The following is a 24,525-nucleotide window of genomic DNA, read 5'->3' as shown; positions in this document are numbered from 1 at the left end:
CAGGGACACTGATAGGAAGAATCTGAACAGAACTGTGGAAGGCTGAATGGATGGTAGTGGGGAGGGAAGATACTATTTCAGTTAAAAAGCTAAAGCTGTAGGCCTGAAATGGAAAGAAAAGAGGAAATGAGAGACACTGTGCTCAAAGAATTGACAACGTGACTAGATGTGGAGTGAGTAAGGAGGTGACAAAGAGAGAACAGTGCAGAAGGACTGAGAAGAGGGTTGGGCTGTGGACAGAAACAAAATTTGAAAAGGGCCATCTTAGTAAGGAAAATGACCTCAGCTTTGGAAATACTGAGTTTGAAAGAGTTATCCAGCCAGCAGGATGGAAATGAGGGAGGTCAGGGCTAGAGCCACAGATGTAGGCTTTGTTTGGAGAGTGATGTAAAGGCATGATATTGCCAGGGAAGAGGTCATGGAAAGAGAAGTACAGGGATGATCCCTAGGGAACTCCGTATTTAAGGGCCAAGAAGATGAGGATGATAAGCCAGAAGGAGAAACAGGAGAGAACAAGGTCATGGAAACCAAGAGAAGACGGTTTGAAAAAGGAAGGACTGATTAACAGGAATCAGATGGTAGCTCATTACAGACATTGTTGATTTAAATGATTTCTTCTCACATCTGCCAGATGGTATTGTATTTGCAACACAGGTTATCCATTACAGCATACAGAAATATTACTCTTCCTCTCTGTTCTTTTGGCCTTCTAACTCTGTAAAAGAGTCTTATTTTTTTTCAGCAAACAGATACTTACTAGTTAATAAAAGGTAATCATTTTAATAATAAAACTGCTTTTTCTAAACCAATAATGATGATTTCTATTTTTATGAATAGTACTGTAAGGTTTGTATGGTATTTTCCTGTTCCCTAAACACTTTTCCTAATAATCTCATTTACTCCTCACAGAGTTGGGACTATTTATTTTTTTAACAGGTAAGAAAACAAAGGTTCAAAGTTAGGGAACTTCTCAAAGACCACAGGTAGTAAGTAGTAACATGGAGACTCAAACCCAACTCTCTATCCCCACAAGTATTAAAACCGTATTCAACCATCACCATAAATATAGGTATGTCGGTGCTAACCTGCAAAACAAATGCAAGTCCCTGAAGGATAAAGAGCCTTTGATTTAAATCAGTGAGTTTTAATTAGTTCAATGAATTTAAAAGAATGACAGATACAATAGGATTCAACTGAATACCTGAAATCGATAGACCACTGCACTCTGAACCACATTCGGTTCTGAAGCTTGACTATAAGGAAGGGAACACCTGCCTCCTCAGTCGAATTAAACATGGAAATCAAGGTCTATCGTGTTTGTGACAGAATGCTATGTCACATGGAATATGTGACCACTAGAACCTTAGAAGAATCATTTAAAACAACCAAAATGCCTTGCAACAGGTGAATGGTTAGACTGTTACAGCCAAATCCTGGAATACTGTTCAACAGAACAGTATTGATACATGCAACACCTGGATGGATCTCAATGCGGAGAAAAGCCAATCTCAAAAGGTCATGTACTGCATAATTCCATTTGTAGAACAACCTCAAAATGACAAAATTAGAGAGATGGAGAATAGATTAGTGATTGCCAGCATGGAGGGATGGCTGGGGAGGGAGGTGGTTGTGACTGTAGAATGAAGGTGACCTTTGAGTAGTGGAATAGTTCTGGGGTACTTAACTGGCTCAGCTGATAGAGCATAGGACTCTTGGTCTCAGGGCTGTAACTTCGAGCCCTATGTTGGATGTAAAGTTTCCTTAAAAATAAAATATGGTGGGGGGGGCAGGGAGAAAAGGAATAATTCTAGATCCATACTGTGGTGGTGGATGGGGGTTACACATGTAATAAAATGGTATGGAACTATAAATTCACATTGTAAACAAGTATATTTCCTGGTTTTGATATTGTACTAGTTATTTAAGCTGTAACTTAAATTGGGGAAACGGTAAAAGGTGAGTGGGAACTCTTACTATTTTGCAATTCTTGTGCGCTAATTTTGTCAAAATAAGAAATTTAAAGAAATATCTGGGGGTGAGCAAATTATGACCAGTGGGTCAAATCTGAAGCTGTATGTTTTTGTGAATAAAGTTTTGTAGGCAAACAGTACCCATTTGTTTACACGTCTATTGCTGCTTCCACACTACAACAGTAGAGTTGAACAGTTAACAGAGACCATATGGCCTGCAAAGCCAAAAATCATACTAAGAAATAGGTTGCCAACCAGTGAATGAGAATGTAGTAATTAAAAAGGATTTATGGTAGAAAAACATGGAAAATGTTAATGATACATTTTTATTCACATATTTACAAATAAAGACTAGGAGTTATATAGATTATGCACACACACATATATATATGTGGTTAAGAGTAAAGGTGATTAGTTTCCTGCATTTTCCATTTTTCTACAAAGATTATTCATTATCGTTTTAAAAATTGAAACAATGACATTTAAAAAAAAGAACCTTTTGATAGAAAAGATTCTAAAAAGATCAGTATCAACTTAGCTATTTTATCTTTACCCTCTCTTAGACTATTAAAGTGGCCATTATTTTTATACATTGGCTGTTATTTTTACACTTTGGTTTAAAATCTTAGAAAATTTTTAGAATGAGGAAAAGAAAGTGATCTGGAAGCCATCAAAAGTTTTAGCATGTTAACAATGAAAAATAAGCATTACGACGATCTCAGTTCAAAAATTTTATAAGAAGCCTGGAGAGGATTATGGCTATAATGAAACTGGAAAAAATTCTACTTCTGACTAGACATTCTTTCTGAGCTGGGAGTTAAGAACGCTTTGTACAGACACCTACCAATCCACATTTCCTTATAAAGACATGGTAGAGAAAAGGAGGACATTTTCTCATTCAGTTGTCAGTGAGTCAAAGAATTTAAGTCCTCTACAATCCAGAATATACAAACATTAGCAATATCGACATCTTCCATGGCCCTACGGTAAACGGGGTAGCATTTGGCCTTAACTTATTCACTTACCTCAGGAACGTGAGTTATGAGGGAGGAAAAGGAATTAAGACAGGATGGCAGAGAGAACACTCCATCAAATTTTGCTTTCCACCAAAGCCCCAAAAAGGTACAGTAAAGGAAAACAGAGACAAAGAGAATCGCAAGGTCAGGAAGAGGACAATAAAAAAATTTGACTCTATAAAACTGACCGACATGGTAAGTGACTTGGAGGACTTAGAACTACATCAGAATCCACTTCCCAAGCTGACAGTAGGGAGAATCAACCCACCTAGATTTTTATCTTGAACCCTTCAAAGTCATAGGAATTCCCAGAGCAGCATGTACTTGTGGGATTGGGATGAGATAAATGAGGAAGAACCTGCTAAAATATGGAGGGCCAAGATAGAAGTTTTCTGAAAAGTTGATTCCTAGATCCCCTCCCTCACTCTACACCCCCTGGGTGACAGCCCTCCCCAACTCTCGCATAAGCCTACTCTCCAAAAATGACAAAAAGAGATATGTGCATGAGTCAACACTGAAGGCATGGGTAGGCAGATAGATGTATACATATATTTATGGTTGACTCATTATTTGTAGTAGCTATATTCCATAAAGTCTCTGTGAGCACTGAAGGAGCAAATACTGACTTATTATTTCTAGGGGGAATATAGGATTAGGCTCCTGTGAGCCTCTGGTCACACTATTTTTATCAACCTATCAATGTACAACCTTGTTTTATTTTTCTACTTAAAGACACCTTGCGTAAATAGATACTGTTCATTCAGTAACAGTGAACACTCATGCCTGGATGAAGCTTATCTAACAGACATATTTTCTCCATAAGGCACATCACACCCTTCCCGCATTTCAACACATTTGGGAGCCATTTTAAACAGTGAAATCACCGAGAAAAATTGTTAAAACATGAAAAAATGTGGCACAGACTGAAAAGGACACTTGTTTACAGTATGAGAGCTGAAACAAGAAGGCAGGGCATCACCTTGTTCCACCGTTGCTGAGAACATGCATGTCGGGTGACTCAGCTTTTCAACTGCTACGTGCAGGTCTGTGAATCACCATAAAAGCACCGTGCATATTGACTCTAGAGTTCCAAATTTTAGCAAATAGGTAAATTTGTAAATAAGGGACCTAATTAATGAAGTTGATGGCATGTGTGTGTGTCTATGTATATACAGTGATTAATCTAGTGATTCCCTTCATGAATAGTGACGCTGAACGCAGAGTATACACCTCAAACCCCCTTCCTCTACTTGGCTCACATTAACTCTGCCTGTCAGCCTCTGCACTCTCAAGACAGAATGAAAATTCCCTGGGGCGCCTGGGTGGCACAGCGGTTAAGCATCTGCCTTCAGCTCAGGGCGTGATCCCGGCATTGTGGGATCGAGCCCCACATCAGGCTCCTCCACTATGAGCCTTTCTTCCTCTCCCACTCCCCCTGCTTGTGTTCCCGCTCTCGCTGGCTGTCTCTATCTCTGTCGAATAAATAAATGAAATCTTTAAAAAAAAAAAAAAAAAGAATGAAAATTCCCTGAGAATATAACCATTCTATGACAAAATACATATGTAGATACCAACACTGGGAAGATTCCCAAACAGCTCACCCAGATCACTCTACAATAAAGCTCAAAATCATCAAATGCCACTCATCCATTCAGAATTTCCAGTGTGTCCTTCCTCCAGTCTTAATCATGAGCCGACAGGAATTTCCAAAGATCTGTGGAAAAACTCTAGCATGTAAGCCCAAAACAAATAAAAAAAGCAATTTAAAGAAAAATTAAACTTTTAGAAATTAAAAGCCTTATAGGAGAAATGAAAATCTGAAGGAAGACTGGAAGATAAAATCAGGGAAATTTCTTAGAAAGTAGAGTACAATGGCATAGAGATGGGAGGAAAACATAAGCAGTTCAAGTACGTCTGGTCCAGAAGGTCCTACTCCAAATAACAGTTCAAGAGAGAGAAGGAGAAAACACAAGGAAGAAAATAAAAAATTTTGACAATTTCCAGAAGTGAAAGCACACAAGCTTCCATTGAAAAGGCACAGCACAATGGATGAAAACATATATATAAGATCTTTGTGAAATTTCAGAACCCTGGAGACAGAAATTCTCCAACTGAGATGAAAAAAAATAATAGCAGACAAAAATATCAAGAATCAGAATGGCTTCAGATTCCCACACAGCAAACCTGGAAATGAGGAAAAATCCTTTAAACTTCTGAGGGAGAATAATCTACAAACTGTAGTTTCATACCCAGCCAAATGACTGATCAAATATGGGGGTTGAGTACATTTTTCAACATGCAGGGTTTCAAAAAGTTGACATCCCGGGGCGCCTGGGTAGCGCAGGCGTTGGGCGTCTGCCTTCGGCTCAGGGCGTGATCCCGGTGTTCTGGGATCGAGTCCCACATCAGGCTCCTCTGCTGGGAGCCTGCTTCTTCCTCTCCCACTCCCCCTGCTTGTGTTCCCTCTCTCGCTGGCTGTCACATGAATGAATAAAATCTTTAAAAAAAAAAAAAAAAAAAAAGTTGACACCCCATGCACCCTGTCTCAAGAATTACTAGAGGATGTCCTTCACAATGTGAGTAAAACATACAGCAAACAGGCAATTCAACACACAAGGGAGAGAAAGTAATTCCCAGGATAATAGCTGGCCACCAGAACCAGAGAGCAACTAGTCCATACTGAAGATGTACAATGAAGAACAGACATGTTGAAGGCTGTCATGAGCAAGATACTACCTTTGTAATCTGTCCTAGTATATTTGGCTCCCACTGTTCTATACTTGGCTTGTTTGACCCTGTCCCATTGGAGTGCTCATTCTTCCCTTCATATTCTGACATCTGGATGAGTGGAGGACACTCATTTCACTCCACAAGAAAGTTCTGCATTGATCTTCAGATCATGGTGACCTTAGAAAGCAGAAAATGTAAAATGAGCATACAACCACTAAGCATATTTCCACAGGAGATCCACGATGCTCCAGCTGTGGTGGGTTGTGTTCCCTAGGACTCCATCACCTGGCTCAATGACATCTCCTCTTGGGGCTCTTGTAAATTCTAGAGGCTGAACTTAGGCTCAGAGACTATTCAGCTCAAGGTTGCTTTCATCAACTGGTAGTAAATATTGCCCTTAAAAAGCCAGATTTGTGTTTCAAAACTAAACAAGATAATGTGCTTAGGAATACCATACAAACCAAGGTTCCTGGGGGGATGGGGTGGCTAGGTGATGGACACTGGGGAGGCTATGTGTTATGGGGAGTGCTGTGTTGCATAAGACTGACGAATCATAGACCTGTACCCCTGAAACAAATAATACATTATATGTTAATTAAAAAAAAGGAATACCATACAGCTAATGATTAATATAATCTAGATAGTACTTAAGAGTTACTGAGGGGAAAGAGTGGAATGAAACTGAGGATGGAACTACAGGTGGCTTCTATGTTCTATGTCTTAACTTGAATAGTGCAATGTTTTTATTTTATTATACATTCTCATATAAGTTCAACAATTAAAACATAATGCCATTAGAATTTTTACCTTCTCCTGACCCTTAACTGTAACAAACAAGCTGGATAAAACATACTAACATACAGGAAAAAGCAACATAAATGTACTGATAATGTAACTATAAAGCTACAAGATGGCTGGAGTTGTCCTTTACCCGAGATCATTTGATGATGTCACAATGGAGGTGTGGATACAATGGACCACAGTTAATATACACAAATAGTGATAGCTTTTGATACTTAGCCTTACTGAAAAAAACAGCTCTAAAGTATCTAAAAAAGTGATTTTATAACAAGCATTAAGTTCTCATACAAAAGAGGTACTTAAGGCACACCAGGCAAACCCTTCATGACTTTGCTCCTACCTGGGATGCCTTAGGCCTTCTTTCTCCTAGCTAACACTGAGGCTAGGTCCTATTGTTCCAAGTTAAGCAATTCTTTGGTGAACTCTCTTCCCTATCCATTTATTTATATACTACCTAGTGATCATTTACCAAATGCCAGGAGATATTGTAGGCTATGGGGATAAGGCAGTAAATAAAAATTCCCTGCCCTCAGTTTGTTCTCCTGAGAGAAAACTAAGTAACAAGATACAGCTCACATGCCAAGAGATGCCATGGAGACCATAAAGCAGGGGAGAAGCTTCAAATATGCAAGGGAGGGATGTTGCTATCATTACACGGCCAGGTGAAAGTTTATAGTGGAGTTGACAACTGAACACCAACCTTGAGGAAGCTTTATCCGCATTAAGAGCACTTCAGGGGGAAAAAGCAAGTACCAAGACCCTCATTTCAAGTGGTACTTATCAGTGACCTGGTGTTGCTAGTTGCTGCCTAAGAAGAGGCAGTCCTTGAAGGCAAAAACCCCCTTATCACTCTGGACTTTCAACATTTGCCATGACCGTTCCTAACCATTGTTAGAGACAACTCAAATCGTAAATATTTCAAAATTCTACAAAATAATTCAGAATATGTAAGGTTTGTTCTCTAGAATAAAATTAAGATCTTTAAATCTGGAAGATAATCAGCCTAAATCACAATAATGCTTCCGTAAGACTCTTGGCTTACAGTCACATTTCCTTGACTGCAAAATATGTAATGTGCTGATTTAAACACTTTGGATAGGTGAAGTGATATGAGAAGCTCCTAAGAAGGAATTGAATAGCATCAAGTCAAAATAATATTCCTAGTCTTTAAGATTCTTGCTGGTTTTAAGAACCTTCAATTGAGATAGCTACCGAAATAAATGATCAATCTTCTTAGGATTTAATACATTCACAATACTAACATAAACCCTCATCTGACCCTTTGCTTCTGCAGATCAGCATTTAAATATATAATCCCCAGGTTAGATTCTACTTCTATAATGACAAGCTCTTCAGCTGAGTTTTTTGTATCAATGTTGGCCAAATACCTAATGCTACTGTTTTTTATAGCTCTTAAAAAAATCCTAGAATACTTAGATTTACAATTTAAAACAGAACAAGACAACACCAACTTTGGAAAAGCCATATTCAAATGAATTATAGAAGACACTTTCTAATAATTTAGTTATCAAATGCAGCTCACCAGCTGAAAATGGTTCTGCCTCAGCCATTCTGTTCCCAACTCAGACCACAGTGTCCACAGTTTGTGTGTGTGTGCATTTTTTCCCCAGAACAGTCCAGAGAGCAACACATTAGTCATGGACACATAAACAAGGGTCACTAACAACTCGTCTGTTGCAATGGAGTCACAGTTTACCAAATAATTAACAATTGTGATGGTGTCATTGCTTGAGCCTTGAAAAAGTTTACAGGAAAAAAAAAAAAACCACCAAACCAACCTCACCAAAAAACACGGAAAATTTTCAACTACATCTTTTAATCAAATATGAATGGTTCCAAGCATTAAATAATGTTGAAAAGACAAACTTTCTAGTTTAAACTGAAGTAAATATTTCTGATTTTGAGCCAGGTACTTACTGAAGCCAAGGACGTTGTCTTGATTTCTGCTTCTGCTTCCTGTCTTCACTCTTCCTAAATTCCAAAAGTCAGTCATCCAGTAATTGAGTCCCTACAATCCTAATATTCATATTTACCATCCTTTTTGAAACAGCCCTTTGCATACAGCAGGGGGAAACTTAGTTCCTACCAGTGGAATCTTCTCACAAAACTCATAACCACTCAGCATTTCAAAATGGAGTTTAACGGGGTCACTTTTCTACATACAGCAAATTAAACCACTTAACTCCTGAAAAGGAGTGGAAAGGTTTCAAAGAAATATTTGAGAACATCTGCAAAAGACAGCTGGGACAACCATACAAATAAATGAAGAATACACCAATTCCATTTATGTTATGAAGATGTTTTCCTTCAACTCATCCAAACATTTCACATTTGTGAAATCATTTATTTCAGAACAAATTCTAAGCTTATAATATTAAGTTTTAAAATGTTACAATATTTACAAGACAGATGGCAGAGAAAACTTGGTGGTATAAATACCTGCCAGTAAAAATGGCAGATTAAATAGGTTTGTCTCTTTGAAGATCCTTGTTCAATACTGAACATAACGAGGTGCCTCAGTGGGGAAGGCACCTTATCTTAAATGTTCTACCATCATAGCTTTAGTCCCTCAATATTCTTCTTCAAGTTTAAGAGCTCCTTTTCCTGCCTTCTTTTCTCCAGTTTGAAGGCTAATTTGTTAGCTTTCTTCTCCACTCTCCGTTCCTGTATAAGAATACATCCATGTTACTCAAATCTTTAAACTGATGAAGACTAATTTTGTAGAACAAAATTTCCATTACCATCTCCCATTACCTTGCGCTCCTCTTTTATAGCTTGCTTTCTTGCTTTTTTATCTTCTTTGCTTTCATTTTTAGATCGAGGTTGGGTTGACACCTTTGGCAGATCACTGCCATTAATCATCAGCATTCGTTCAACTTGTTTTGCTGTGAGTCCTTTCTTAGGTAAGACATTGAGAGGTATTCCTGTTTTAGAAGATATTCGGATTTGTTTGGGCTGAAATAAAGATAAAAATCATACTAAGGTCATTTCCCATTCCTATTAAAAAACAGTTCACTAATGACACACTGTTGTTGCTTTTCCTAATAGTGCTGCCAGCCACAAAGGGATACAGCCTCTGTGAGAAAATAATTTGTACATTTCAATTTCTGCATTGCATACTTCAAATAGCTCAGGACCCTAGGACTTACCTTTGGTTGATACTTGATAAGTTGTGGATGGTTATATAAATTTGAGTATGTACCTTTAAAAACACAAATAAACATGTACCAATAAGTACACTTTCAATTCAGCAAAACATTGAGTTCCTACTGTATCCCCAACTTTTTTTCATAGTTCAAAATAACAATGGAGTCTCTCTTCTAAATGTTTTTAAATTGTTTGCAACTTAGTAATAGCAATATTACTTTTTCCAAATCATTTTCACAAAACATGTACTTTTTCAATAAATTGATGTATTAGTACTTTAAAATTACTACCAGATCTTTAGTAGTAAAATGGACACTACAATACTTACTACAAATAGATTCACAATCCCACTTCTCTTTGGCTTCTTCAAGAACAACAGTAATAACCTCTTCCTCCTCAGACTCATCAAGTTCATTCATTAGCAAGTCCTGATCCTCGAAGGGTTCAAGAGTATTCAGTTTTACACAACTTGTGGATGAATTTTCAAAAATGAACACAGAAAAGGGGGGAAAAACACCACCCATTATTATACTGTTACTAAAACTGCATTTAAAGAGCTATAGAAACAATACCATTAAAAAAAAATCCTAGCTCTCCCCAGCCCCAACTCTCCCCTCCAGCAGGTCTTGGACATTCATTCTGCTGACAGAAGAGGGATCTTTGCAGGGTTATAACACATTGAACAAGACAGTAACTTTCCTAAATCATGTTTTTTTTTTTTTTAAGCCTCAAAAAGTATTACCCCATCTGTCTCTCCATAGTCACACATCCACTCAAAATGCACAGCCCTTGTCCTACCGTAGAATCTACAAATGATGGTGGTCATGAAATATTAGACCCTTCCGGCAAATGTAAACACCTCATTAGTTTCTTGCAGAAAAATCACCTCGATATGGATGCTGAGCTGATTGGTCAAATATATGGCTGTAAAGTTATGCTAATATGGCTGGAGAGACAAACTCTTATCTTTCTATGACCCATAAATACCAACTTTTCAGAATACCCGGGATTTTAAGAAGATGAAAAGTGTATATAATTAGAGGTCAGACTAACTTTTAAGCCAAAAGCACCACTTCATTCTCCAAGTTGAATGTGCCCTCACACCCCCAGCTCTAACCCTAGCTCTAGATCTGAGCCATAGAGAAAGTGGTTCTCAGTAGGTTCCCACTCAATGTTACAGTCAGCTTCAGAACCTTAATATCAAAATGTGAGTCAAAGTTTATGGAAAACATACCATTTTCTTTCTTTCTTTTTTTTTAAGATTTTTTATTTATTTGTCAGAGAGTCAAAGAGCACAAGCAGGGGGAGTGGCAGGCAGAGGGAGAAGCAGGCTCCCCAGTGAGCAAGGAGCCCGATACAAAACTCGATCCCAGGATCCTGGGATCATGATCTAAGCTGAAGGCAGCCGCCTAACAGACTGAGCCACCCAGGTGTCCCAAAACATACCATTTTCTTAATATAGATTCTGACTGGGTAATTTTCTAGATTCAGATGTCCAAATACAGACTTTATTTAAAAATGCAAAAAAGCAAGTGAACAAGGAAAAGTCATCGTACTTCTCTGCCTTCTCTTTGTAGTAGTCATTCAAGACTTCCTCTAAGCGATTGCTGTCTACTTGAATGGAACCTTCCAATTCAGCATTATCCAGAGCTCCAATTTCATCATCATCATATTGCTCATAAAACTTGAATACAGAGAGAAAAGATGCTATGAAAAATAATGTATTAAGACGATAACATTAAAATGTTATTTTTACATAATCTTTTAAGATTTTCTTTTTTTAGGTGATCTCTACACCCAAGTGGGGCTCAAATTCCCAACCACAAGATCAAGTCACATGCTCCATCAACTGAGGCAGCCAGGCACCCCAATTTTTACATTAATTTTATTCCTACACAATATTTAAGCACTACGATTGAGATTGTAACTACCATTATATTAGCACCATGACAACAGATTGTGGAAGACATTCTACCCAGTACTTTAAGACTTACACTTAGACTGAAAACAGGCTACCATGTTTTCATAAAGATTTATTTGAGAGAGAGAAAGAATCCAAGCAGGATAAGGGAGAGAGGGAGAGAGAGAAAAAGAATCCAAGCGGGATAAGGGAGAGAGGGAGAGAGAGAATCTCAAGCAAACTCGCCAGTGAGCATGGGGCCCAATGCAGGGCTTGAGACCACAACCCTGAAATCGTGACCTGAGCTGAATTCAAGAGTTGGACACAAGTGACTGAGCCACCCAGGTGCCCCCCAGATACCCTGCCATTTAATAGGAAAATGAAAGGCAATCATTCTGTTCAGCTTGGAGAGCAAAGCTAGGTAGAAATCTTTACCTCAGAATATTTTACAGATGTTTTCAAATTCACTGATTATGCAAAGTAAAAGACCATATAACTAAACAGTCTCCTTTAAATGTACATATTTCAGGGGTGCCTGCCTGGCTCATTAGTTGAGACATGCAACTCTTGATCTCAAGGTGATTGAGTTCAAGCCCCACATTGGGCATGGAGCCTACTTAAAAAAATAAAAATAAATACAAATTTCATTCTTGTTTAGATGATGTTTACTGTATTACTAGAATGCTATTAAGGGTAAATACCAGGTGATGTGACTCCTGAAGAGTGAAATTATTTGTAATAATTTGCCTACTAGTACTTAGTGAAAAGACAGCAAAGTTAGAACCTTTTAGATTCGCCTTGAAAGAAACTGTTCATTCATTCATTCATCATTTACTGAATAGTTTGAATTCCTATCATATATCATGTTAGACCTTGGGATGTCAGTGAGCAAACACATACAAAAAACCAAAAGCAATGGAATTTTGTTTATGCTCAGACCAATGCTTGAGGAAAACAGCATAATCTTGGGGATTGGAATCAGAGGTTCAGAATCAAAATGTCAAACGTCTCTGAGGAAAGTCCAGAGATTCCATCAGCTATCTCTAACCTATATGCATTCTTTCCAGAATTAAAACTAGGATGGTTTTATGGTCCGCTTTAATAAAACATAGGCTATTTCTAATGTTGAAAGTTCTGGCTTTGAGTTCTAAGGTCATATGATATTTACCAGGAACTAGTATTAAAAGTCCCCTTATTTGGGGACCTTACCTTCTCAAATCTCTCATCATGAAGAGTCAGCTGTTCATTTCTCCTCATGACTGATGATGTTATAGAATATTCCGTAAAGCGACTTTTCGTTTCCTCTTCCCAGAATAAGTGATTTTCTATAGTCCCAGGAGGTTTTCCAGGGACAGACATGGCCTCATCTGATGAGCCCGCAGAGCCATAGTTATCGTCATCACTACCTCTTTCCTTCTCATCATCCATGTCTTCCCACTCACTGTCATCTTCAGCCTCAAATTTCCTAAGTCAGAGTCATAAATTAACTGTCAAAACAACTTGAGAAACAACAGAACCAAATGACTTTACACAACTAAAATTTGAGGGTATTTCAGGGAGGATTCCTGTTTAGGCAGGAACAGCTGTGCTGCTTGACCTGTCTGGTATGGCTGGAAAAGTAATGAACCAGCAATGAGGCAACTTGGACTTTAGCCCCACCTATTGTTGGTTTGTAAAGACCTCGAGTTTCACATTTTCTGCTCTAAAATACAAAAGTCTAATACTAAATGCTCTCAGACGTCTGTTCCAGTTATAACATTCTATAGGTACCATCCTACTGAAGAAGCAATAGTCAGGTCATCCCTGATTTGAAAGAAACCACACATACTGTATATCTGTTCCCTCCTCTTCTGTTGGCTTATTGGCCTGAAGAATAAAATCATCTTCAAGCAGATTATCTGGATTATCAAAGTCAAAATCATCATCAAGAGCTGCAACAATGTCAGGATCAAAATCCAGCCGAGGTCCTAGAAGGAAAACAAAAATTGAACAGTAATTCCCCAAAAAACAGGATTCCTTTACTTAACAAAATCTGAGTACCTATTATATGTCACATGCTACTTATGTACTGAGAATTAAAAAATGATTAAAATCTTCAAGTTTGGCCTAGTGAGGAATAGACAGACATGACTGCAAGAAAATAAAATACGGGAAAAAATACCTCTGGTTTCAGTACCCAACTGTAAAAATTCTTGCATTATAGATCTGCAATATTAAACTGCATCTATTTTGTAAAATTCAAGCTTTTAACTTGTAGGAAGAATCTGGGCTTTAAATTCACCTGTTAGAAGTACCTCAAATTAAGTATGTGCAGCCTGGTGAACTATCTTTCCAGCCTAGCAGATTTTAATAAATCCTAGGCCTGTTTATTCAGCTATGGTCTTTCGGGTATAAAAATAGGAGTCCACAAAAACTTCAAGTTCAACCTCGTAAACTGACATGGCTTCCAACATCCTTCCGAGATGGCCACTGCTTGACTCTCCAGCCTCATTTCATATTAACTCTTACCACTGATTCTAGGCACGCTAAAATGTGGTTTCCTATTCATGTTCTCTCAATTTTCCACATAGTTTCCTGGAATATCCTCTCCTCCCCACCCCACCCTCCTTTATCCACCTACCTAACTTCTACCTAAGAAATCAACTTAGACACCATTTTATCCAGAACACCTTGCCCACTATTAACTAAACCACTGATTCATTTGTACTGTAACTGTAATTTCCTATTTATTGTCTATCCTTCCCAACTGATGATAAATTCCTTGAGGTCAGGGATTATGTTTTATTCTGATTTAACTCAACACCCCATCACATAGTGGCAATTCAAAAATCTATAGAATAAATGAATGAACGTTACATGGCAAATGTTGGTTAATAATTAAGGCAATTTAAGAGAAGATACCAAATATTACTTCTGTTTGTTCTAAAATACAATGTTAATACTGGAAAAAAAAAAAACCAAACAATTTTTCAGTGTATCTGGAACAGATGGTAAAATGGACTTCTATAAAAATACTTATAGTCTTGGGAGAATGAAAGCAAACTAAGTCTCTATGTATGTTAAGGCTAAGTGAGTATCATCAATTTAGGTCAAGGTTAAAATTCCCTACTCGATCTTCAAAACCAATTTTCCCATTTTCCTCTCCAAATAGGAACACCAAAGACTAAGAATTTGATCGCAATAAAAAAAGAACCCCTATACTCATCCCTTCCTAATGACCTCTAATCTGAATTCAGACATCTCAATTGTTTTAAAACTTTATTAGAAAGAAAAAACTCTTATCATTACTATGCTTTCCTTTTGTAAAACACAGATCAAGTCACTCAAAAAGTTCAAGAAATTAAACACACCTGAAACAGGAGCTGCTTTATTCAACAATCCAACATCTTCCTCAAACTCTGATGCAAATACTGATGAAGGCAACTTAATTCCTGTGGTCTTGAAAGAGAAATTACACAATGGTTAGTTTGAGAAATACTTCTGAACTACTATACTGAAGTGTGCCCCCCGCCGCCCCGGCCAAAATTCATGTCCAACCAGCAGCTCAGAATGTGACCTTATTTGGGAACAGGATCCTTGAAGATTAATTAGTTAAACTGAGGTAACAGTGGATTACAGTGGGTCCTAACTCATAAAGACTGGTGTGTCCCTGTAACCAGGGCACGTGATGACACAAAGACACACATTCTTCACAAAAAATGCCATGTGAAGACGAGAGCAGACTAGAGTGATGGATCTATAAGCCAAGGAACACAAAGGATTGCTGGCAACCACTGAAAGTGAGGAGATAGGTGAGGGACAATGTTCTTGCCCTAAGCCACCCCCACAATGGAAGCAACACTGCTGAAAGCTTACTTTCAGACTTCTGGCCTCCAGAGCTGTTAGAGAATAAATTTCTGTTGTTTTAAGCCACCCAGTGGTAAGGTGTGGTAATCTGTTACAGCAGTCCTAGGAAAATGCATCCAACTAAGTCCTGCCTTCTCGCTCACTCGTACTCCAGTAAAATATTTGAAACCTGTATATCCCATCATCCTCTCACAAGCAGCTTCCTTGGAATACTTCACAAAGCCTCCTCCAGCCTATTACTCCATCTAATCCTTGTGAGATAACAGCATGTGGTGGCCAACAAAAGCTAAGAAAGGTCAAATGCCATGCCTGCCTCAAACTGGTCATTAAGTGAGGTTCTGGGATTCAAATCCAGGTTTTGTAATGCCACTCTCAAGTTTCAAAATTTATCTTTTCCCTCTTAAAATGAGATAACATGCCAATCTTTGGTAAAGGCAGAGCATTTCTCTGAATTGGCTATCTTAATCCTGGGGTGGTCATGAAGCATTTCTCTCCATCTCTATAGCCCTCTGAACTCTCTTGTATACTGTGATTTCATATCAGTCTTTTGGGCACCATCTTACTCATGGCTAACCACCACTGTTGAGATAGTCCACACCTAATTCAACCTTCATAACACTTCCAGATTAAAACTTCTTTATTATTTTATAATGTGACCTTCTTGAACTTATAACAGGTTTTGATTTTTCACTCCTGATTTTCAAGGTCTGTAAAATCAAGGCCTACTTATTACTCTATTTATTCAAATTTATTCCTGTTACTTAATAGTATGACCTCCATGTAAATCACATCCAGCTCCTCGCATCATGGAATAATTCAAAGTAATTTATGGAGCACACATATGCCAGACACTATGATCCACATACTACCTATGTCCCTTCCAACTGGAATATTTCCTTCCTGTCTTCAACACAACCCACCCTTGAATGCCCAGATCAGTTAGTTCCTCCCTCCTCCATAAAGTCCTTCTTGATCACTCTTCTAGACCGTTCCTTCAGGTAAATCCCTTCATTCTTAACACCATACACAACATACCTCAATATGTGCCAGCACATATTATTTGACTGGTCCTTGTGCTTTAGTGTGATCTTTTCAACCAGTTACCAATGTGGGGGTCACCCCGTGCTATCTGTCTCTTGTACCTCACCACCCACCTCATCCTCAGTTTAGCAGCAGGCACAAAGATGAGATGTATATTCTTACGGGCTCACGGAGCATGCGGAATTGGAAGCCTCTGAGGAGCATGACTAAAAAGCTATGTAGAGGAATGCACACCCAGCAAACTTAGCTTCCAAAATGTGTTCCTTGGTGGCATAAGCCTAGGAAAAGATCTGGTATTCCACTATAGTGTCTTTTTTTTTTTAAGAAAAGCTTTACTGAGATAGAATTAACATAACCATATAATTCAGCCACTTAAAGTGCACAATTTAATGATTTTTGGTATATTATTACTTTTTAAAAATTACAAAATATGTGATTTGTTTGGCTGGGTTTTTTTTTTTTTTGAAAGAGAGAGAGAGTGAGAGAGAGCGAGAGCGAGCACACATGCACAGAGAGAGGAGAGGCACAGGGAGAAAGAGAATCCCAAGCAGGCTCCACACGCAGCTTGGAGCTTGATGTGGGGCTCTATCTCACAACCCTGAGATCACGATCTGAGTCCAAATCAAGAGTCAGACATTTAACCGATTGAGCCACCCAGGCGCCCCATTTTGCTATTTTAAAGATACTCTGTGATTATCTATCCTTGCAATGTGGGGTTATAAAAAAAAAAAAGGATTGGCTTGTGTTTAGCGCATTTACCTTTGGAGATCTTTTTTGAATCTTGAAAAACAGTCAAAAAATCATACACACAGTTAGTTTAGATACTACTTTTTAAAAAAAGAAACATGTATGTTTTTTATTTGCAATAGCTCTGAACTCTGTTGAGTTTGCCCAGCTGCTTTCTACATGGCCGTACCTGCTTTCTTTCATGTGACAATTGGGCTACTTAAGCAGAACTACTTCTATACTGCTTTATTTTGTTTCTATGGTTTATTCAATGTTTCTGATTTACTCAATTTTGGTGCTTTGTTACAAATTACTTTAAAGTCAAAAAAAGCATATGGGACTCATCCATGTTTCTTCATCATGCTACAGAAAACAGATAGCACTTTTGTTTTTAAACATAATTCACTCACCCTTATAAACATCACTGAAGTGTCCATTTAAGAGCCTTATTCTATTAAAAAGCCAATTAAATAATGATTACCTTTACCCAAAATGAATTAAGGATTAAAAGCTAATCTTTCAAAAACTAATCTTTTAAAAGCCAATACAATTCAGTCAGAAGAATCTTGGAACTTTATTAAGGATTTTTCTCCCTAAGACAAAGTTGAACAACTACTGGACACTCTCCCCTCCCTCCGAGTCTTGGAAGGAGGTGAGCCACTAAGATCCATACCCTACTCCTGATAACGTCACCTCGGGAAAGAAGAATAACAGAAGCTGGCTGTTATGAGAGAGATGCAGGGGTGCAGTATGCAGCCTTACGAGAGAGCTACAACCTAGGAAGTGAGGGATCAGTTGCATTCATTACCTTCCTTTGGGATAACACCCTGAAATCTAACCCTTTCGACTCCCCCTAAGCACAAACTATAGACTGGAGGAGCTACGATTACTCTTCCCCGAGGAAAAGAATGCCTAGACCATGAGAGTGGAAAATGAGAAGTGAGAGAAATTGGTGCCCTTTCTAACTCTTCTTTTTTGTTAATAAACCCAATAAATGAGTATCTTCTTTTTGTTTTTTGTTTTTTTAAATGCCAGGTAATATAAAGTTTCACATGACAATTTATTGTATATTAATACTAAATAAAAAGATAAAGGCATAAGACACAGGTATCCTTAGCATTAACAGGAGAAAAACAGAAATTAAATTAGTAGTTCTAATTTCATATAAACAGTTGCTCTAGTTTACACTTAAAAGAAAAAATTAAAGTGGACTGCATTTTGGTTGAGAAGAGTCACAGTAACTTCATTACAATCTACTGCTTTTATTCTCTTATGGTTAGCCTGCAGCTTATTTTAAAGATCTGAACATTCTGCAAAAATTAAGTTTTATCTTAGAAGACACTTTATGACATTGAATAGTTGTTAACATACACAATGTCAGCTGCTTTTCTTCTATTGAAAGGTGCTATCTAACATGACCACAACTTTTAATCAAAATTCTAACCCTGTCAACCCTGTTGCTTTTCTCCCCCCAAAGATTTGAGAAACAGAGAGAGCAAGCATGTGCGTGTGAGCAGGGAGAAGGGGGAGAGGGAGAGAGTCTTAAGCAGGTTCTGCACTCAGCGCAGAGCCTGACTTGAGGCTTGATCTCACAACCCTTAGACCACGACCTGAGCCAAAACCAAGAGTCGGATGCTTAACTGACTGCACCACCCAGATGCCCCAAAGGCACCTACTTGCGACAGCTGCCACCAGAGAACAGGCAGCCTACTCTCTCCTGATGGTACACATGTGCACACACATATATAATTTTAAGTAGGGCATGGCTTATTTTTGTGTTAAGATTGATACCATTTCTTGCCTCAGTTATCTTGATTTATAAGTGGTTTCTTCACTCACTCCCAAATATATTGATAAGAAGTCTTACCGAAATTACTAAAGTTTCCTCTTTCTCGTCTCTTTTTTTGGGTGCACTGAAAGTACTTGTGGGAATAAGCTCGGAGGGCCCAGATGGTTCCTTCAGGTGCTGCAGATAGTCATAGTCATCATCAAAGAACACACCATACTTTCTCTGCTCTGCTCGCCTTTCTTCATCATTTATCTAGGATAAGAAACAAAATGGAATTAGTACCTCCTCCAAGCGTAAGCCATTAGGAACCCTCCAGTGAAGACAGCTTTTAGAATAGGACACAGATGGCATATGAACATTTTGGCTGACAGACATGAGACAAAGAATTCTTGACAAACTAAAAAAAACAACAAAAACCCAGAAAAACCCAAAAACAGTTTCTGAACCCGAGTGCTATATAAAATTTAAATGGAATGAAAACAATTCCTGCTTCTACTAGACATTTCTGTGTAACAATTCAAGACAAGATAGGGAAAAAAAAAAAGAAATATGTTGGTGAGGATGTGGAAAAAAAGGAACACTTGTGCACTGTTGCTGGGAATATAAATTGGTCAAGTCACTGTGGAAAACAGAATGGAGGTTCTTCAAAAAATTAAAACTAGGAATAACATACAATTGAGTAATTCCACTACTATTTACCCAAAGAAAATGAAAACATTGACTGAAAAAATATACAGATTCCTATGTTTACTGCAGCATTACTTACAACAGCCAAGATATGAAAGCAACCCAGGTGTCCACTGACAGATGAATAGATAAAGATGATGTAGTGTGTATACACACACACACACACACACACGAATATTATTCAGCCATAAAAAAAAGAGATCTTGCCGTTTGTGACATGGTGGACCTAGAGGATATTATGCTCAGTGAAATAAGTCAGAGAAAGACAAATACCATATGATTTCACTTGTATGTGGAATCTAAAAAAAAAAACAAGCAGAAACAGATCTATAGAGGCACCTGGGTGGCTCAGTCAGTTAAGCGTCTGCCTATGGCTCAGGTCATGATCCCAGGGTTCTGGGATCGAGCCCTGCGTTGGCCACCCTATTCAAGCAGGGAGTCGGCTTCTCCCTCTCCCTCTGTTGTTCCCCCTACTTGTGCTCTCTCTCTCTCAAATAAATAAAATCTTAAAAAAAAAAACAAAACAGACAGAAACAGATACATAAATACAAAAAACAAAACTATGGCTGCCAGAAGGGAGGGAGGTGGACGATGGACAAAATGGGTGGAAGGGAGTAGGAGATATAGGCTTCTAGTTATGTAATGAATAAGTAATGGAAAGAAAAGGTACAGCAGAGGGAATACAGCCAACGGTACTATAATAGTATTGTATATGACAGACACTGACTACACCTGTGGTGAGCACAGCGTAACATATAAACTTTGCAAGTCACTATGCTGTATGCCTGAAACTAACATAACATTGTATGTCTAACTATACTTCAATAAAAAAAAAATTCAAGCCAAGAAGCACACACACATTGTTTTATCATGTACTTGGGAGGGCTAACTGACTAAAAGGCCTTGAAAATCAAGTACAATTTCTTGTATTTATATGCAAAGAAATTTCTCAACATACAACACAAATAAGCTTTACTAAAAAGCTAAATATGGCCAATGTTCTCCGAGACTTCTTTTCAAATTTTCCCACACTTACAGTCTGGTAATTATCAAATCAACCTTTTAAAAGCTTCCTGGCATTTTCTAAAGCTAATTGATGAGCTCTAATGTTTTCCATTTCATGAGATGAGTGATGAGGAGACAAAATGGTAGTCTGTGGTTTTGAAAATGACAGGATCTTAAGGAAAGAAAGCAGAGATATGCCCTAAATAATATCACGCAACACTGTAACTGGTTTAGTAAAGATTTACTATTACTGTACAAGATTTGCTCATTTAAACACCTCAAATAAAGATGCTTTACCCTCTCAATCCAATATGCAAGAAAAAATCATCACATTTATTGAAAATTTAACTCACAGATTTTGTTTCCCAAAAGATCACAGCTGTCAGAGAATAGCAGCTAACGATTTATTTAGAAACTACTGACAGTCCACCTGCAAACTTATTGGGTAACGAACAAGACCTACTTTCTGTGTGGGTAACAGAACCCTCTGGGGTGCAGTCTCATCTGCTGCTAAAGGATCTCGTTGACTCCGGTGGACCAGGTGAAAAGATACAGCTTTCTTCTTCTCTATAAAAGGCTTTTTCTTCCTGTGAGGCTTCAAAGAAACAGAATCAGAACAAGCCATTATAAAAACAAACCCATAGTCCATATAGGAACCTTCAGTAAGTTATGTGAAGGATCAACAGATTTCTAAAACTTACCTTTCTATAGTAGGCTACATCAACAATGTTTAACAAAATCTGTACTTACCTCCCTTCAATGTCCATTTGTTGGCACTTACTCTGCGCCAAACCTTGTTATGGGTGCTGGGGATACAACAGTGAGGTCAGAGTCCCTATGCTTATCAAGCAAATCACCAAAGAAATGATTTTAAGTAAAGAAAACAGTGATGTGTTGGGGCGCCTGGGTGGCGCAGTCGTTAAGCGTCTGCCTTCAGCTCAGGGCGTGATCCCAGGTTCTGGGATCGAGTCCCACGTCAGGCTCTTCCACTGGGAGCCTGCTTCTTCCTCTCCCACTCCCCCTGCTTGTGTTCCCTCTATCGCTGGCTGTCTCTATCTCTGTCGAATAAATAAATAAAATCTTAAAAAAAAAAAAGAAAACAGTGATGTGCAAATGACTGAAAGTTACTTTAGACTGCTGGCTCAGAGAAGGCCCTTGACAGGTTGAATCAGAATGACAACCTGCTACAGGTAAATCTGGGGAAGACCATTTCAATCAAGTTACACACCTGTTGCAACAACTATTAAATGAAACCAGGACAACACAGCTACAGTTAAGTAAGATTCATCATCTCTATCAACACTCTCACTACCCTACCCAACTTGACTTGCTAAACTGTGAAAGCATCACCCCAGTTAAGTAAACCATTTTGCCTTGGGCCCAACCTTAGACCCTCCCACAAGTTCCCTTTGCCCAGAGCAAACAGAGACGAGCAGACAACTGCCACTCCAACGTCTGGAGAAACCAGCCAACTCTCCCACCTCCTGAGGCATGAAGCACAGGGTGGAGCGTTTGTGTCCTGCGTTCACAGGTTTCTAGGCCCCTCGAGGTAAAGAGGAAGCCATTCTCCTCTGTCCACTCCCCAGGGAGGCTTGGCTGTGGGAGACACACTCTAAACTGCAAAGTATGCCCAGGGTGGTGAGAGTAATCATACCGGGGCAATGGGCCGCAAGCCTCCTCCCGGCACCTCTAGGCCGGCCCTCCTTGTCCCCGCCCTCAGCAGCCACTGACACCAGAGGAACGAGCCTGGCCGACAGCAAAACCAGAGTGCCCCATCCCCGAGACAAGAAGACCTGCTCACCATTATGCAGCCGTAAGGGCCACGACCGCACTCCCCTCGTCCCGGAGAAGTAACTCGCTGCCACACCAACGCCGGCGAGGTCCAGCTGCCGGCGGCGTCCTTAGGCCGCTCCACACGTGCAAAACGGAATCCGGACAGGAAGTTAAGCGCAGACCGTGGAAATGGGCCAATCGCCGAAGAGCTGTAGGCGTCGCGGCCGGAAGTTGCCTGTAGCTCTCTCCGTCCAAAGATCGCGAGAAGCTATTGGGAGGTGGGGCTGTTTTCACCCCCGGGGGGGCGGGGCTTTTCCGCCAAAATTAATTAAACTGGGAAACGGAGGCGTGGGCGCCTTTGTGGCGGTGAAGAGCGAAAGAGGGGTTCCTGGTTCTGGGGGAACTTGCTTTTATAGCGCCCTCTACCGAGAACAGAGGCGACGTGTTTAGCATCCCCGTTGACGATTGTATGCCCTGCCTGTTCCCGTCGGTAACATACTCACAGGTACACAAACGGAAGGTGTCCACCCTCCCGGGTCACTGAGGCTTCAGGTTCCGTCTCTTAGGGGCTGGCGGGGAGTGGGTTGTCTTAGCAACGGAGGATCAAGGCCTCGCTATTCTAGGCTGCACCATGCTTAATCAGGTCTTTGTTCAAAGATCTGGTGAACAAAACCTCCGAGATTCCGTTGACAGTAGAGGCATTTCAACTAATATACTTGGAATCTCTTTGTTGTTTGCATACCTTATCTTGTAAGGAGGATACTAATGTTTATTTTCTTCCAAGTCGTTCGTCAAATGTTTTAACATGGTTTAAGCAAATAGGCTATAATCACCCCTCTTGGGAAGATTTCAGGCAGGTGTTGGCACATTCTCAGCTTTTCCTGGGCAAAAGAGAGTACTAATGCATTCATAGTTTTATCGGTTGATCTTTCCTCAAATTGGTATTTCCCCTTCCCAGTCTCTGGCGTCTTTCCAACGTCTGAGTTACCTTGGACTGTGTCTTTATGTCCTCCTATTACCTCTATAAATATTTGTGGAATATTACTCTTATTACAATAAAACTTACAGAAACAATTTAGATTAGGACCACAGAAATTGTCTTGGGATGATGCTTTCTAACAGATATAATACCTAGCACTCCTATGTGCAGGACATTCAATATAGTTAAGCTCCATGAGGGCAGGTTTTGTTTTGTTTTGATTGATTTTATTTACTACTATGTCTGTCTATACTCGGGTCCTAGAATAGTGCCTGGTACATATACTCAATAAATATTTGTTTAAATGAATTAATGTCCTGGCACTTTACCTGAATTATCTCATGTCTTCCTTACCAAACACTAGAAAGGCACTATTTCTAGTATCTTACAAATCTAAAACTTAGGCACAGGAACTTTCTCAAGTAACTTTCTCAAGCTTACACCGCTAGTAAATGGCAGAGTAGGGATTTAAACCTGAGTCTGACTAGAGCCTGACCACTTAACTATATTGCTTGTTGGGTTTTTTTTTATTTTGAGAAACATTCAGTACTGTATATATTTACTGATCTAATACTAACACATCGTATTCAGTGTATTCATTATGTCATTTAATTCCTTTGATAAACCTGTAGTTAGATGACAATTAGCCGGTCTTATAGAGCCTGGAGTTCAGAGCATTGAAGTGACTTGCCTAGGGTCACATAATAAATGAAAAAGTTTAGATGTGTAGCCCATCAGTCTGGTCTGGGAGGCCATATTCTTAACCATGTGCTAACACTGCCTCCATGAGGCGGACAGCCAGCAAATTCTGTCCATTCTACCTTTTAAATATCCAAAGGTATCACCTCATTACCCTTTTTATCAAATTTATCATTTTTAGTACTCTTATCCAATCATGTCATTTTCCTATATAAAACCTTCCAGTCTACCCTCTGGCCTCAGGATTAAGTCTAAACTCGTTTGCATGGCAGCCAACAGTTTCTCTCATCTGGCCTCTACCCATCAATTTAGCATCATGTCTCCTTAAGCCCGACACACCACTCTATGACTCAGACTTATCAAACTGTTGCAGTTCCCCAGTGTACCTAAAAGAG

General features: G+C 39.1%; 2 protein-coding genes and 1 long non-coding RNA gene across 3 annotated transcripts in view; 1 reads left to right on the top strand and 2 right to left on the bottom strand.

The window, feature by feature from the left end:
• The window catches only part of ZC2HC1B (zinc finger C2HC-type containing 1B), a 45,032-nt gene extending 36,318 nt beyond the window's left edge, over window positions 1-8,714 (bottom strand). Inside the window, exon 1 of the mRNA XM_019796136.2 lies at window positions 8,061-8,714. Coding sequence (XP_019651695.1) covers window positions 8,061-8,088 — 28 coding nt within the window. The 5' untranslated portion in view covers window positions 8,089-8,714. The remainder of the gene's footprint in view (window positions 1-8,060) is intronic.
• Window positions 8,715-8,865: 151 nt separating this feature from the next.
• LTV1 (LTV1 ribosome biogenesis factor) lies at window positions 8,866-22,720 on the bottom strand. Its single transcript, XM_011220656.3, has 11 exons — window positions 22,481-22,720; window positions 21,143-21,274; window positions 19,066-19,239; window positions 14,936-15,023; window positions 13,414-13,552; window positions 12,795-13,050; window positions 11,242-11,369; window positions 10,014-10,153; window positions 9,688-9,740; window positions 9,293-9,493; window positions 8,866-9,202 (listed from the first exon to the last, which is right to left on the bottom strand). The coding sequence occupies exons 1-11, from the start codon at window positions 22,481-22,483 to the stop codon at window positions 9,092-9,094; spliced, it is 1,425 nt and encodes a 474-aa protein (XP_011218958.1). The 5' UTR covers window positions 22,484-22,720; the 3' UTR covers window positions 8,866-9,091.
• The window catches only part of LOC117804008, a 31,840-nt gene continuing 30,002 nt past the window's right edge, over window positions 22,688-24,525 (top strand). Inside the window, exon 1 of the long non-coding RNA XR_004628166.1 lies at window positions 22,688-22,957. This is a non-coding gene — a long non-coding RNA (uncharacterized LOC117804008). The remainder of the gene's footprint in view (window positions 22,958-24,525) is intronic.

This window comes from Ailuropoda melanoleuca, chromosome 10 (assembly GCF_002007445.2).
Source record: "Ailuropoda melanoleuca isolate Jingjing chromosome 10, ASM200744v2, whole genome shotgun sequence".
NCBI lineage: Eukaryota > Metazoa > Chordata > Mammalia > Carnivora > Ursidae > Ailuropoda > Ailuropoda melanoleuca.
The sequence above is the reverse complement of the archived record's forward strand: the minus strand, read 5'-3'. Positions and strand labels throughout refer to the sequence as shown.